At 54.2% G+C, this 13,790-nt stretch overlaps 1 protein-coding gene across 2 annotated transcripts in view; it reads right to left on the bottom strand.

Annotated features, from left to right (window-relative positions):
• BAK1 (BCL2 antagonist/killer 1) overlaps nt 1-13,790 on the bottom strand; it is a 19,354-nt gene extending 5,564 nt beyond the window's left edge. The window contains exons 1-6 of one of the 2 annotated variants that reach the window (XM_075115460.1): nt 13,624-13,790; nt 10,147-10,241; nt 9,413-9,532; nt 2,795-2,930; nt 2,513-2,656; nt 182-362 (exon numbers count right to left, since the gene is read on the bottom strand). In XM_075115460.1, the coding sequence (XP_074971561.1) occupies nt 182-362; nt 2,513-2,656; nt 2,795-2,930; nt 9,413-9,500 (549 nt within the window). In that variant the 5' untranslated portion in view covers nt 9,501-9,532; nt 10,147-10,241; nt 13,624-13,790. The remainder of the gene's footprint in view (nt 1-181; nt 363-2,512; nt 2,657-2,794; nt 2,931-9,412; nt 9,533-10,146; nt 10,242-13,623) is intronic. The other variant, XM_075115459.1, reaches the window with a different exon arrangement.

Below are 13,790 nucleotides of genomic sequence, written 5' to 3'. Positions count from 1 at the left end.
AGAATAACCAGAGCATGTTAGATCTGCCTGGGCCAGGTTGCTGCTCTGCCTGCACCCGGGTGACCCAACCAACCTCAGCAGTGCCATAGTCTCCAGGCTGCACCCTTCACTGGCTGGAGCACAGCTGCCTCCCCTCGCCCCCAGATCCCCCTGGATCAGCTTCACGCTCCCGCTGGCTCACCCATCCTCCCTGCTGGGCGATCCACTGGGCGATGCGGTTCTGGAGCATGAACTCCGCAACATAGCGGGCAATCCGGCGGAGGAAACCCGGTATGCCATGCTGGTAGACGTGGATGGCCATGCGGTAGCCAAAGCCCAGCAGTGCGATCACCCGGCCCCAGTTAATGCCGCTCTCAAACAAGCTGAAACAAAGCCGATGACAGTCTGGTTAAGTCACTGCTACAGCTGGCTCAGACCTGCCTAGTCTCTGCATCCCAGGCCACAGGCTCTCGAGCAGCGCCGGTTGCAGGGCAGGGCTGGGATGCTGCGCTAGTCCTCGAGGTACATCGCAGCCGCACAGGCAACGTAGTCGTTTTGTGGCTAAGTGACACGTGGCCTCCGATAACCAGGGTGTGCTTTCAGAGCAGAACAAACACGGTCTCGGCCACAACCGCTGTTTGCCTCAGCCAGGTGGGTTAGGGATGTCCTAGGGAAAAGGAAATTCCCAAATCCGTTCTACACAGCTACAGGCTCTGAATTGCTAAAAGTGGAAGCCTTGGGATGGTGGTTGTTGACCTGCCACCTTCCTGCCCATCCTGCCTTTCCCTCAGGTCTCCACCTGAACTCAGGGCACATCAGCTGCCTTTAGGTCCTGTGTTTTCATGTGCAAGGTGATTATACAAGGTAGGCTGGAATTGGTGTAGGCTGCTGTAAGCTGCAGCCAGCTCAGCTCCTACACATGCAGCCAGGAGCAGGAACTACCACCCACCTGTCCCAAAGCATCCCTTGCTTGTGCCTGCAGGTAAGGAAGTTTAAATATATCTGAGGATAAAGCATGTTACAACAGGATTTTCCCTTTTCCTGCATAGACAAATCCCTCCAAGTCCAAAACCTGATCTGATCTTGCCTTAGACTGACACTCCCAGGGGCTGGGGAAGCTCTAAAACGTGCCTAGTCAACGCCTACTGCCCCTGACCCAGGTTTTGGTTGCTGTGGGCACAAACTGCATCCCTGTCTGCAGGTCTGGCGCTGATTTAGCTAGACCAGTTTTTGAAGGTGTTTTTCCTGGTTTCCAGCAAGCAAGCAAGAAGGGAAAAAAATTAAAAAGAGCAGACTCAGGCCCTGTGTTTTAATCTTGTGCCCTGTTCCTGGCGGGCCCTGTCTGCACAGCCGAAGGGAACCGTGTCTGCTCTGCAGGGCCTTGGTGTGGAGCCGCCACGAGGGAGAGGGAAGTTAGAGCCCGGGAAGGAACAGACAGCACAAAGAGAGGGACAGAGGTTAATTTACCTGTTCGCGGTGCGTTAACCGCCTCAGGCTGGCAAAGCGGTGAAAACAGCGCAGCGTGGCTTCCCAAGGACAGGGGAGCAGGAAGAGGACAGAAGAGAGGCAGTTAGACAACAAACGCCGAGCGGAGGGTGCAGGGGACGGGGCTGTGCTGGAGCCAGGCGTGCTCAGAAGAGCGACGGAAGATGGGGACCTGGGAACGCAGAGACCCCAGCTTCTCTCCTGGCTCTGCCAGAGGTCTTCTGCATGACCCTGGGTAAACCATTTAATATGCAGAGTGTTTTGGTTTCCCTACAGAGAGAGAGGGGTGAGGACTGAACCCCTTGACGGCCACCTCGATCCAAGCCTGTACCTCATGCAGTCAGGGCAAAATGTTGTCCAGGTGTTTGTCTTCACTCTTCACCCTGTTGCTGTGCTTTACGTGGGAGAGCTGGGCGTGCATCGCCCGCACGAGATGGCTGCAGGCTCTGCAAGCCTGCGGAGCATCCCCCATCCTGAGTTAGTCTGAACCTGTTCCATGTCCTGGACCACACCAAAGGCAGCGAGTACCTGCCCATCCCCACAGCCTGCAGCTGTGTTTGCTTTGTGCCTCTGGAAAGCCTGACCCATCAGGACTTCCCAGCTGCCAAGCTAGCAGCAGTGGGACCAGCAGCAGGTCTGCCTTGGTCCAGGGCTGGCTGCACCCCTGAAGGGGAGCTGGGACATTCGCTTGGCTACTGATGCATGGGCCACGCTTCCCAGGCACGACCCCCAGACTTTCTGATCCCGCTCAGCTTGTGCAAGGACTGGGAGATGATTGTCAGGTGAAGACTGTCCAAACAGTGCACAGGAGCAAGAGCAGACAGGCAGAAAACACAGGAACAGTCACGGTGAGTTGCTGGGAGCTCAGCCCAGGGATGGCGGGTGAAGCTTGATCTGACAGAGTGTGTGTGCTGGGGCAGAGCTGGGGGGGGCAGCTGCTCGGGGGTGTGGGCACGGCTTTAACTGACTGCACCCCATCCGGCCTTTCCTTCCCTGATGTCCTCTAGCAGAAGGCATCCAGCCCACCCGAGGGAGCCGGTGGCCTTACCTGGAGGCTATTCTGGTGAAGTACTCATAGGCGTTCTCCTTGGTGGGCTGCAAAGATTTCAGCATGTAGCGAAACTCCACGTCGTACCGCTCGTTAATGTCGTCACCGATGATGGCCAGGCGCCTTCCCACCATGCTCCCAGTGCTGCCAAGAGGGAAGACGGCATTATGGATGGGTCTGCCTTCCCAGCAAGACCGGTAAGCAGGACAAAGGGGTGGGTCCGTAAACGCCTGGCTCAGGATGGGTTGAGGGACATGCGTACAGTTGGTATCAGAGTTTTACCTGCCCAGTTCCTGCTGGATCTCCACGATCTCTGGGTCCATGGGCACTTCCTCCCCTCTCTCCTCCCTCTCCTGTTGGTGGCGATAGAAGGCATAGCTCCGAAACACCTCCTCCGTCTCCTTTGCCACCTGGTCTTCTGAGAGAGGGACAAGAGGAAGAAAAGTCAAGGGAGATGCTCATCTCCCCCCTTTCCCAAGTTGAAAAGAGACCACTCCTCCATTTTCAGCCTAAGTTTTTGCTGTTTGTATTAACACTGGCCTTTTACAATAAAACAAAAAGAATCCAACATAAATTAATTCTCAGAAATCTAATTCTGAAGCCAGTCTTTGTTCTTAGGGGCACAAGCCCACCTTTTGAATCCATTTTTTGGCAAGAGACAGCTACAGGACTGTCACAACACAAACCAGATGTTCAAGTGCTTGTGCTTGGCAGCTCTCTCCAAGTGACAGCACCTCTCAGTAAGGGCATTGCTCAGCACAAACAACTTCAGGAATCTCAGATCCAAACCCAAACTGGAGGCAAATCTCAGTCTAGCGCTGCTCATCAACCCTCAGCAAACAGTTTTGTTTTTCAGTGTCACCAACGATTGAGCCTTTGTGCGGCATCAGCAATGACATGGTGAGCAAAAGTTAAATTGGTCATTTTAGTATAATTCCTTGCTGATTCAATCACACATCACTAGTCTCACATACACCCGTCGGCCCGGCAGCGGCAATGCCAGGGCAGGGTTTGCAATTTCTGCATGGGCTGCTGGCAGGAAGAGAAAGGAGAGGAGCATTTGAATAACTCCTAAACTGTAGCCCAGAGAGGTGACTCCCCATCCTGTGCCTGAAAGCAGATGAACAGCCAGGTGGTAAGTTTGAACTGAATGCCTGCTCCAGCACGGTGTGTGAAAGCAGACACCCAAACCCCCTGCTTTGCTAACAAATACCCGTGGAAGCAATAAGCCCGTTGCATGGCAAGCAGGAGGCTGCAGCTGGGCAGGAGGCAAACAGGGGCTGTTGTGGGGGGAGGCTGGGGTTGGTTTTGGGTGCCACAGCTTCCTTCCCCTGCTCTTGTAAACAAGCAGGGCTCGGCACGCCAGGTATTCGGGGTTCAGCGGGGGAATGCGCCCGTGCAGTAACGTCACCCGGCCCCGGCAGCGCGCGAAAACCGACCCGGCTCCGCGCGAGCAGGAGGCGAGTCAGAAACAACTGGCGTCAACAAGCGTGTGCCCGTCTGCAAACGGCTCAAGAGCCGCACACGTTTCCCCTGTGTCTGCACTGCTCGGGGAAGAGCGAGGGTCTGGTCATGGCCGGGACCTGCCCCCTCCAGAGCAGGGAGCCCCCCGGCGAGGCATTTCAGTGCCATAGGTACCATGGTGACCGATACCTTATCACATGGGTTACATTGCTCCTGGGGAAAGTACCCGGTCTGTCACGGGATGCCTTTGATTAGAGCGCAGTTTCGGCTGGCTCGAGAAGCAATCTGGGCCAGAGCACTGGGTCCCAAACAGCTGGCAGCCCAGCTCAGCCACCCCGCCGGGCTCGGGGGAGCTGGCCCTAAGGTCCCGGTAACATGGTTCTTCCCAGTTTCTTTTCTAAGATGCAAAATTTGTAGGGGACAGAAATGGTATGGATGGATCAGAGCCCTGCTCCTTTGACAGGCTGTCACCATTCAGGGTGGAGATTCACAGACATTAAACGAGGCGCAGAGCCCAGGTAAATGGGCTACTTGGGGCAACATCAGAAATGCAGGACGCTGCAGACCCGTGCCTTTAGGCGATTGTCCTGCAAGGTGTGCTGGTGACACGCAGCAGCACATCTGCACCAGCAACCCTGTCTAGCAGCAGCGCAGCTCACTGCAGCCAACCCAGCTAAAGCCCTTTCCCAGCACCCCGGTATATCCACCCACCAGAATGGCCATGCATTTCTCTAGCCACTGGAAATCAGAGATGCTCCCACCGGAGCAGTGTCCCAGGGCTGGGACGTGAGGACCTGGCCTGGTGGACACAGCTGTCCTGGCAACACTGCTCCATAAAACCCTGTATCCAAGTCTCCAAAACATGCCCCGCTACTCATCACAGAGTTTTTCTGGCTGGTCACATCTACACGGCCCGCGTGGGGCTCTGGGGAGATGGGCCAAGCCCCGGATGGGGCACGGGGAAGGGAGAGGATCTGTCGTGCAGAGACTCAGGTTATACTGACTTCAGGTTGGATAAAGGTGAAGGGAAATGACAAGCCCTGGTTGCTGCGTTTTCAGGGATTGTTTTTTGTTTTGCAGGAACGGGTTTATTTACTGTTAAACAAATCTCACCTTTTAGAGGAGGCAGGGGAGCCAGTGACCGCTCCACCGAGAGCCAGAAAACGAAACCGACTGACTCACAGTTTCAGCGAAAAGCAGTGTAAACACACCGCGAGAACAAGTAAGGAAATAAGCGTACTGAAAAAAGATCCCTGGCTTTAATTACCCCAGGCACTACTTTTAGTGACACAAGGACAGGAGAATGTACATCGTTTTCCCCACCGGTGTCAGCCCACAGCACCCACTGGGACCACCTCTGGGTCTCTCCCACTCAAAAGGAAGACAATCTGACTCAAGACTTGCCTTGTGGACTCCCAGTACCAGCAGCACAGAGGAGGAGAGTGGTTTGGAGCTCCTCTGGGATCTTTGGCCAACCTGTGGGACCACGTTAGGGGGCTCATGAGCTGCTGTGAACCCCGACACTGCTCCACTTCTGCCACATGAAGCAGACACCCTGCCGCCCTCGGTCCCCAGCGCACCTTCAGCATCTAGACCAGACCTACCCCAACTGCCTCTTGCCTGGAGCCACACCATAGACAACACTGACCAGATCCCAGCCAGTCTCAAACGTGCAACATCTGCATTTCTGTGCAAGATCCTTTGTTTCTCACCGTCCCTATCTCCTGGGGAGCAGCTGCGCTACGATAGAAACTGGCAGGTCTCACCAAAGTTATCCATCAGACCTTGTTACAACTAAATTAAACAGCCTTTCTACGGACTGTAATAATGACAGATGCAACCTGGCAGCTTCCCTTTTGAGCTCAGGAGCCAGGCAGTAACTACACAAAGAGGTGCATCTGTTTGCACAGAGGGAGATACCCAGCCTGGAAACAGCAACTGGCTCCAAAGGGGGAAGGCAGCTCTGGGGAACCACAAATGGTCTCTGGAGATTTGTGCCTCGAGGAGAAGCTTGACTCCACCTCATGGTAGTTGCAATTCAAGTCTTGGATGAGCAGTATCTGTGTTCATGGATTTGGGCTAGCTTCCACCAGGCAAGGCAGCCCTTTGTGAAACCTATCGCCTGTCCATAGCAATGCCATCCAGGACCAAAGGCTGATCAACCTGACGCTGAATCATCCTGGCATAACCCTGCAGAGCTTGCATGGGAGAGCGGAGCTTCTAGTCAGGGAAATGGCAAACAAATGCCATCCCCAGAGACATCTGCACAGCACAAAGCCCTTCCCCTTATTATGCTCTTTAGAACAAATATCTTCCTACCCAAAAGAGGAGCGATACTCTCAGACAGCCACCCTGCAGAGCTGATGGGCAAACACCCTTGGTTTTAAGGTAGAAATTAATCTGTCAGTAGGGGAGATTCTCTGGTCCAGAGTCCGGACCGGACTCAAGAAATCTGCTTTAATTATGTTCAATGGTGTCCCACCAACGCACCCAGAGTTACAGGCTTGCAGCAAGGTCTGGGGGCTGCAGCAAGGTTTTGCTCTGGTACTTCACTGCCCAGGCTGAGCCCTGTCCCATATTTGCTGATCTACTGAACTGCAAAGGGAGGCTGGGCCCAGTGCTCAGCGGGATGCCCCTGAGACGGGTGGGCATCTCAGCTCTGGCAAGGTGTGTCCCTCGGCCCCACCAAGTTCTTCACAGAAGATTTTTTGGGGCATCCTTTGAAGGCCAGAACAAAGGAGTCACGAGGCAATTCCAGAGCAGAGTTATTTCCCAGCACAGCCATCAGAAGGATCACTTTTTAAAAAAAAAAAAAAAACCAGAAATGACACATTGATGGGAGATGCAGTTCAACAGGGAAGTCCAATTCTCCATGTCTGTGCTGGAGACAGGAACTGCACGGGCACCAGACAAGAGAAAAGCATGTTTAAATGGCTTTGGTTGCTCTACAGGATGTACAAGAACCCAGGCTTAAACAGGCAGGACACATTTTTCTTACTCATTTTGCAGGTGGTCTTGGAGATGAAGACACGGGGACATTCACAGATGCATGACTAACGTCCCTAAGCAACTATTTATCAGTTCATGACTTGCTTCACATGCAATGTCAAGTCCGGAGCTAAGACAAACAACCAAGGACCAAACCTCACACCTCTCTTGGTATGTTATGTGAGTATTAAACACAGACAGATGAGAAAGCCCAGGTAATCTGAGGACACGAACAGTTGCCAACCTGACTCTGCAAACTGTGAGTCAGGGTGGCTGGGCTTTCCGAGCACAACCGTGACACCTTGGACACCCTTGCAGAGACTTGCACCAAAGCTTTCTCCATCTCCCTAGTAGTAATAAGCGGATATAACAACACATCACCTTTCTCGACAAAGTGCTTTGGGATTCCAGCTAGCGTGGTCCGCACAGGAGCCAAGGGTGACCATGTAAACAGTATTTTCATCACGTGGACGAGCCCCTCTGCAGCGCAGGGGAGCTGAGCTGGATTTCGTATGGTTACCTGCAAGTGTGAGGACAGCCACGTCCGTGGCTTGTCCCACAGATCTGAGCCTCGATGTGTCCAAACCATTCCCATAGCTGGGTGCGTACCCTGGCAGCACGTCCGAAGGAGGAGGCACTGCCACTCCCATGTTGCAGATAAGAACCGAAGGAGCGCAAGGTTAATTTTCTGAAGTATGAGCCCTGTTGCCTGAACTCAGCTCAGCGCTATTGGTGTTGGGCCTCTCACCCTTCCTTCTGCAATGTTAGCTGCCCTTCACATGACTCTTCATGAGCTAAGTTGCTCCTCCTCTTCGTTACGTACAGCCAGGAGTTTGAAGCTCCTGCCTTCATTTACAATGCCCTAAAAACACCACAAATGCAAATTGCCACCCAGCCTAGACAGAAACAGCAGCATGTCGTCCATGCCCTAAGCAATGGCTGGTACAACAAGGGCTCAGAACAATGCTCAAGCAAATCCTTGAGCAGAAAATAAACCTCTTCACTTCCTACCGCATCCAAAGATAAACAAACAGAGCAAGTGAGCCCTAAACGAAAACCAGGCTTAATACCTGTTGACAAAAGCCTTCTTCCGCCCTGTAATCCCGTAGCACGTGTTGGTGGAAGCTGCACATTTCTGCTTCCACTGGAGTCTATGAGGCTTCTGCCTAAGAGGCGTGCAGAGACCCCACCTCCAAATTCCAGACGGACCCCCCTGAGTTTTGGGAAGCAGAGGGATGCCGGTACTGCCAGTAAGTGTTTGCAGGCGTACAGGAAGCGTGACTGTAAAACAGTGTGGTTAGAGTTCAGGGCCTGATCCTGAACTGGTTTTCACATCAGCATCTCATTGGCCTCAACAGGAAATCAGCATACGTAAACAACTGCTCTTATTTATTTATTTTCATACATTGTAGACTTTGATAAAGGAAGGACAGGGTGTTTTTTCTTCCAGTGTATTCATGCAGGGTCTACCACAAATGGTACTCCGAGACGAAGAGGGGTCCAGGCAATACCAGAGTATAAATAGCATCAACAGGCCAATAAACCAGCTCTGAGCTGGATTTGAGCTCTAATACACAAATAGTTGGGTATAGGTTCTAATCTCCAGTATTGACAGAGCTGCAGTGACTCAGCCTTATTTACAAGTCCACCTGCAAAACAGGTTAAGAAGTCACGCATGTTTAACAGCTTTCTGTGCCGTGGCATTTTATCATTTTGGGATGAAACGGGAGCTGAGGTTCTTCCTGGGTTCCTTTCAGCCCCTTTCCCAATTTCACCCATTACTGTGAAACGCAATTACACAGTCTGCTGGGCTCAGCACACACGAGCAAAGGACTTAACTGCTTCTGACTGTCGGTGAGCTGTAACTTCTCACCGCTGCTATGCCGAGGCACACCGGAGACCTGATTTCATCCAGCAGCCAGTGCAGCAAGACTGAAACCAACTGCCTGAGGCCAAGCACTGCTCAGCAAGGCGTGTTCTTCTGTGTGTTTTAAGTATCGAGCACCTTTGGCTCTCTTGTGCTTAGGAAAGGGAAAATAAACGACACCAGGCACCAGCCGTACGTCTCGCAGCCCGTCGGGGTGATCTGCCCCACGCCCTGACCCCTGTGCCCTGTGGCACCCCGCTGTGCCTGCCTCAGCCTGCCTGCACAGAGCTGCCAGCGTACCCAGTCCAGCAGCCCCCTGCATGCTATTTTCTCAGTGCCTTTGAAGGACGCCGTGCTGCCCACCACGCTAATCCAATGCCAAGCATCTCCCAAAAGCATTGAGCACGTGCTCTCCCAGTTCAGTTCGGCATAGCTTTATGGAACTGATTTGTTATCCCAGTCTTGCAAAGGGCCCTGGGGGTATGAAAAAACCCATCTTGTCAAAGAAACAGAACAGTGGGAGGGAAGAAAGATTGTGTTGAAAATGCTTCCTTCCCTGAATATCACAGCAACCTTTTTACCTGAGTTGAGCTCTTGCGACAGCCTGCGCCCATGGCTTTCCCAGCGTCCATGGGCCCTCGGTGGGTCACCGTCGTTCCCTGAGGCCATTGCAGAGAGATGCTTGGAAGCGTCAGCTTTACCTGGAACAATGAGAGACAGTAAGCGAACCAGGTTATGAGCAGCCAGCAGGGACACTGGAGCCTCGTGGCTCCTTGCTCCCTCACACACCTCCCAGGCCAACCTTAGGAAACCCCTTTGGCTGAGCCAAGTGCTCGGAGGAGCAATGCTGCCCGCTTTTATCTCTGCCAGCAGCCTGGCTCCTCCCTCCCCAGCATGTTCACTCCCTTATTCCCGGCCACACCAAGTCCCTTGGCTACATTTCTCCTCTCTTCCTGACTCTTCTCAGTAACGTGCTTGCAGACAGCCAGATGCCAGAAGAGGAAAGGCACCCAGCTTCCTACCCCAATTCACTACCTCCCCACCCTTCCTGGAAACCTGCCAGCCATCCTCTGACCCGCTCAGCCAGTGCCACAGGCTGCACCAGCTCTCAGTCAGCCCAGACACCAGCAGCATCTGCCGTGGCTTCACACTGGGATGAAAGCAAAAAAAATCACAGCACGATGGGCTCTACGACTGCCCGGCAGCACCTGCAGAACGTGTCTGAGAGCCGAGCCGTGGGGCTGCGCCGCTACCAAAATGCTGCTACCCCGACCTGCAGCCACGACGGTTCAGAGCGCGGCAAGAGCAAACCAACCTGCGACCACACCGAGCTGCCGCGGCTCCCGTGGGGAGCTGCAGCAGCAGTGCCGACTTCTCCTACAAGCACCTCCGACTTGTTTTCCACGACTTCTACAAGAGATAAGGTCTCTGTTTTCCTATATCCAGAGGCTCTAATTCCCCCTGTTCTTTATGTCCTCTGAGCTCCTCTCGGAATAAGAACATTAAATGAGAACCAATGCACGGCTCATAATGCCCCTGAACTTCACAGGTATCCTAAACCCAGACCTGCAGTTCAGGGCTCATCACAGCTGCCCTACCCCTCTGCTCGCCGACCTCACCCCCTGGTTTTTGCAGAGAAGGAAGTGAGGCCACGCAGTTACCGTCAGGGTTAGAGGCAGATCACTGCAGGTCCTAGCCTGTCGCCTGGCATGCCAGTACATGTTCCCAGGCCAGACTTCAGGGCTAAACTTGTGGGTTTTCTGATTTGCACCTGGTCTAAATTCATGAAGACACATCAACACCCAGAAGTTTAAATTGTATCTGGGGCAAAAATTCTAAAAAGGTCTGGTTATGGATAAATAAGAGCAACACACGGTCCCAGCTTAAAACCTCACACTGAAGATTATTCAGAAGAAAAAGTAACTTGAGGCCATAAGCAGTTATGTGAAGTACCGCCTGCAGTCAAGGTGGGGATGGGGGCCTGGAAATGCAAAGCTGCTCAGCCGTCAAATAGAACTGGCATAGAAAGCCAGCTGCATTCAGGGAGCCTGAGCTGCAGTGACACACAGATGGAGGTGCTGGTTTTTCCTATGCACCTCCGAGGACAGGATTTCCCTTTTCCTCCCCAACCTCAAACATCCCCATACAAGGAAAAGCTGAAAATGCAATGAGAATCAGCAGTTGGGACAGAGGGTGCAGCTGGGAGGAGAGCTGGCTCCCACTTGCCCAGATGAGCAGAGACCTGGGCTCCAGAGCTGCTCCTCTCCTTGCTCTTCTCTGCTCTGGAATGAGGTGGAGACAGCTCAGGGAGTGCTTGGAGCGGATGAACGTGCCCCCATCCCCTCCTCCACAGAGGAAGTCCTCCTGCGCTTCCTCCGCTGCCATCCCCAGCCTCTCCTCGGGCGCTTAGCAAGGCTCCAGCTGCAGCCCACCTTGCATAGGAAGGCCTCAGTGACTTTCAAGGGGAAGCAAGACCAGGCTCAGAGCAGCTCTCTGGAGTTCATGAGTAAGCAAAGTGGTACGAATTTTGACTGTACTTCATGCTGCTACAAGCTGAGGCTGTGCCAAGCGCTGGGGAGGATGCAGATGCATCCAGCCAAGGAGTTCAGCTGCCTCCGGAGCTTTTACAGTTTGGTTATAGGTGCAACCGGTTGCGTTTCACATCAACCCACTGCCTCTGACCCAGACCTCAGCCGTGAGTAACGGGGAATTTCTGATGCAGACCTGACTGCTCCGTATGAAGGATGGCTGGTGAGCACAGGAGTCCGGTGCCCAAGAAGCAGCTCGTCACTTCACACTTGCCACTTGCCCTCTGGCAAACCCTTAGGAAGTGGCAGGCTGCGACTGTGGCCATCATTTAAGAGGAACTTTCATTTTCAGTTTCCTTCTCAATTTAGTTTCTTGCAGCGCTTTCTTTCTCTTACAACACGGGACACGGCAGCCCTTTTGCACACACACGTGCATCTGGGACTGGCAGCTACATCCCTGCCAGCGTGCTGCCGGTCCCCAACCTGCTCCCAGGGGAAGACCCTGAACTCCCACTCCTGCAAACCAAGCGAATGCCCAAGACAGCTCACTGCCAGTCTCTGCTGGGGGTCAAAGCATCTCAGACCATCCCCTCCAGTATCAAGAGCGCTGCTGCCTACGTTCCTCCTGCTTCCCAGCCAAATGCCCCTTTGATTTGCACTGTTGCCCCTTTGTTATGAGAGAGAATACCATGCTGGAGGAAAGCAGGGAGGAGCACAAAGGAGGATATGACACCCATCTACTTAAAGACAGCCCAAGGCTGCAGAAAATGAGGGCTTTCCAGGACTCAAGACAGGGCTTGGGAGAGGCTGCAGGTTACTGGGACCAGTGTCTGACTCCCAGCAGCTGTTAAAAGATTCAGCTCCACCTTGACCTTTCACTCTTGTAGGAGATCATAAAGGGTTAAAAGCAGCAGGCAGCAACTAGGATGTGGATTTAGCAAGACCTCCAAGATGGCACAGGAGTCTTATCTTTATAAATGAGCACATGCCATGCAAACAATCAGCCTTCCTGGAACCTGCCAGGCTTCCCTAATTAAAAAAAGAAAAAAAAGACCTTTGCCTCAGCTGTTTCTCATTTCACCCTCATCTCCTTTGCTTAAAGGTCTCTGACACATTTTCTGTGTGCCTTTATGACACATTCACCACTTCTCCCAACTTTTCTGCCTGGGTAAAGATGGTGGTACTGGGCCAGAGAGAGATGGAGAGGCAGAATTGAAGCTGCAGGAGGGGAGAAGATTTGCAGGAGCAGCCATAATCCCTATGAACAAGCTCAGCTATGGGGCTCTGAAGTCACCCCTCCACATGTTATGAAGATCCTGTTCCAGGAAATGTGTGGGGCATCCTCTGGGATGAGCATTTCACGGGTCTGGCCCTGGGCATCCGCATGAGAGTGATTCCATCATGCGGCATGAAGGGCAGCTAACCCTCTCCAGGGCAGCGACCCCACAAGGCTCCTGTGCCCTGCACGGCCAGTGCAGAACCAGCCCTGCTCCTCCCAGCCTGACTTAGAAGAGCAAACAGGTGAGTTTGCCCAGTTTGGTGTTCACCCACCCAGCATGGCACCAGGGTCCAGCTGGCCCACAAGCCCCAGCAGACATTGCAGCCAGGGTCCCCCCAAAACCCCATGCACCCGTGTCCCGGAGGTCCCTGATGCTGCTGGGTGGGAAACTCTGCAGGCAGCCGTGCAGGCGAGCCTGCAAAGCCACGCGTGCCATGCCCGTGTCTGAGGTCACGGCCCAGAGGGGGGTGAAACGGATGTCACCCCGGTCTCAGCGTGGCACAGCTCTTCCCACCGACAGCCCACGCGACCCTGTTGACCCTGAATCCCTACACTGCGCCCTGGCAGGGGGATGCCGGGTGCGGCTGTCACCGCTGCGGCCTCGCAAGGGGCGGGGAAAAAAAAAGCAGCAGGAGAAAATATTATTAAAAAGGCAATATTCCCCTTTGGGGCAACGACCAGCTCAGAAGGTGACCTTTCAGCCCTGGCCCGGCTATGGCACACCCCGGAGTGCTGCTTGCTGAGGTATCCCTGCGTACTTTAACCTTGCTCACCGGGGCGGTGCAGGATGAGGCCCTGCGGCTCTGCCCACCCCTCCCGCCTCGCCGGGCAGCCCCGGAGCCCTCCGGCACCCCGGGGCTCCCGGTGCATCCCTGCCCGGGCTCACGGCACCCTCCGCACCGCCCGCCCGGGCCCGGTGGATAGAGATAACCCATCCCGGGGGAGGCTTTGGGGGGGACAGGAGGGGGTTCCTCCCGTTACTCACCGCGTCCCGGCGGGGACCAGGCGGGTCGGGCTGTCCCGGGGAGCTAACGCATCCCGGCGGGTAGCTGCTCCATCCCCGCCGCCTCCTTTCCTGCCTCCTCCCCGGAGCGCGGCGCGGGGGAAGGAAGCGAGCAGGGCCGGGGAGGAGGAGGGAAAAGAAGAGAGAAG

Source organism: Phalacrocorax aristotelis, chromosome 21, assembly GCF_949628215.1.
Source record: "Phalacrocorax aristotelis chromosome 21, bGulAri2.1, whole genome shotgun sequence".
Lineage (NCBI taxonomy): Eukaryota > Metazoa > Chordata > Aves > Suliformes > Phalacrocoracidae > Phalacrocorax > Phalacrocorax aristotelis.
This window is presented reverse-complemented; position numbering and strand designations above follow the sequence as displayed.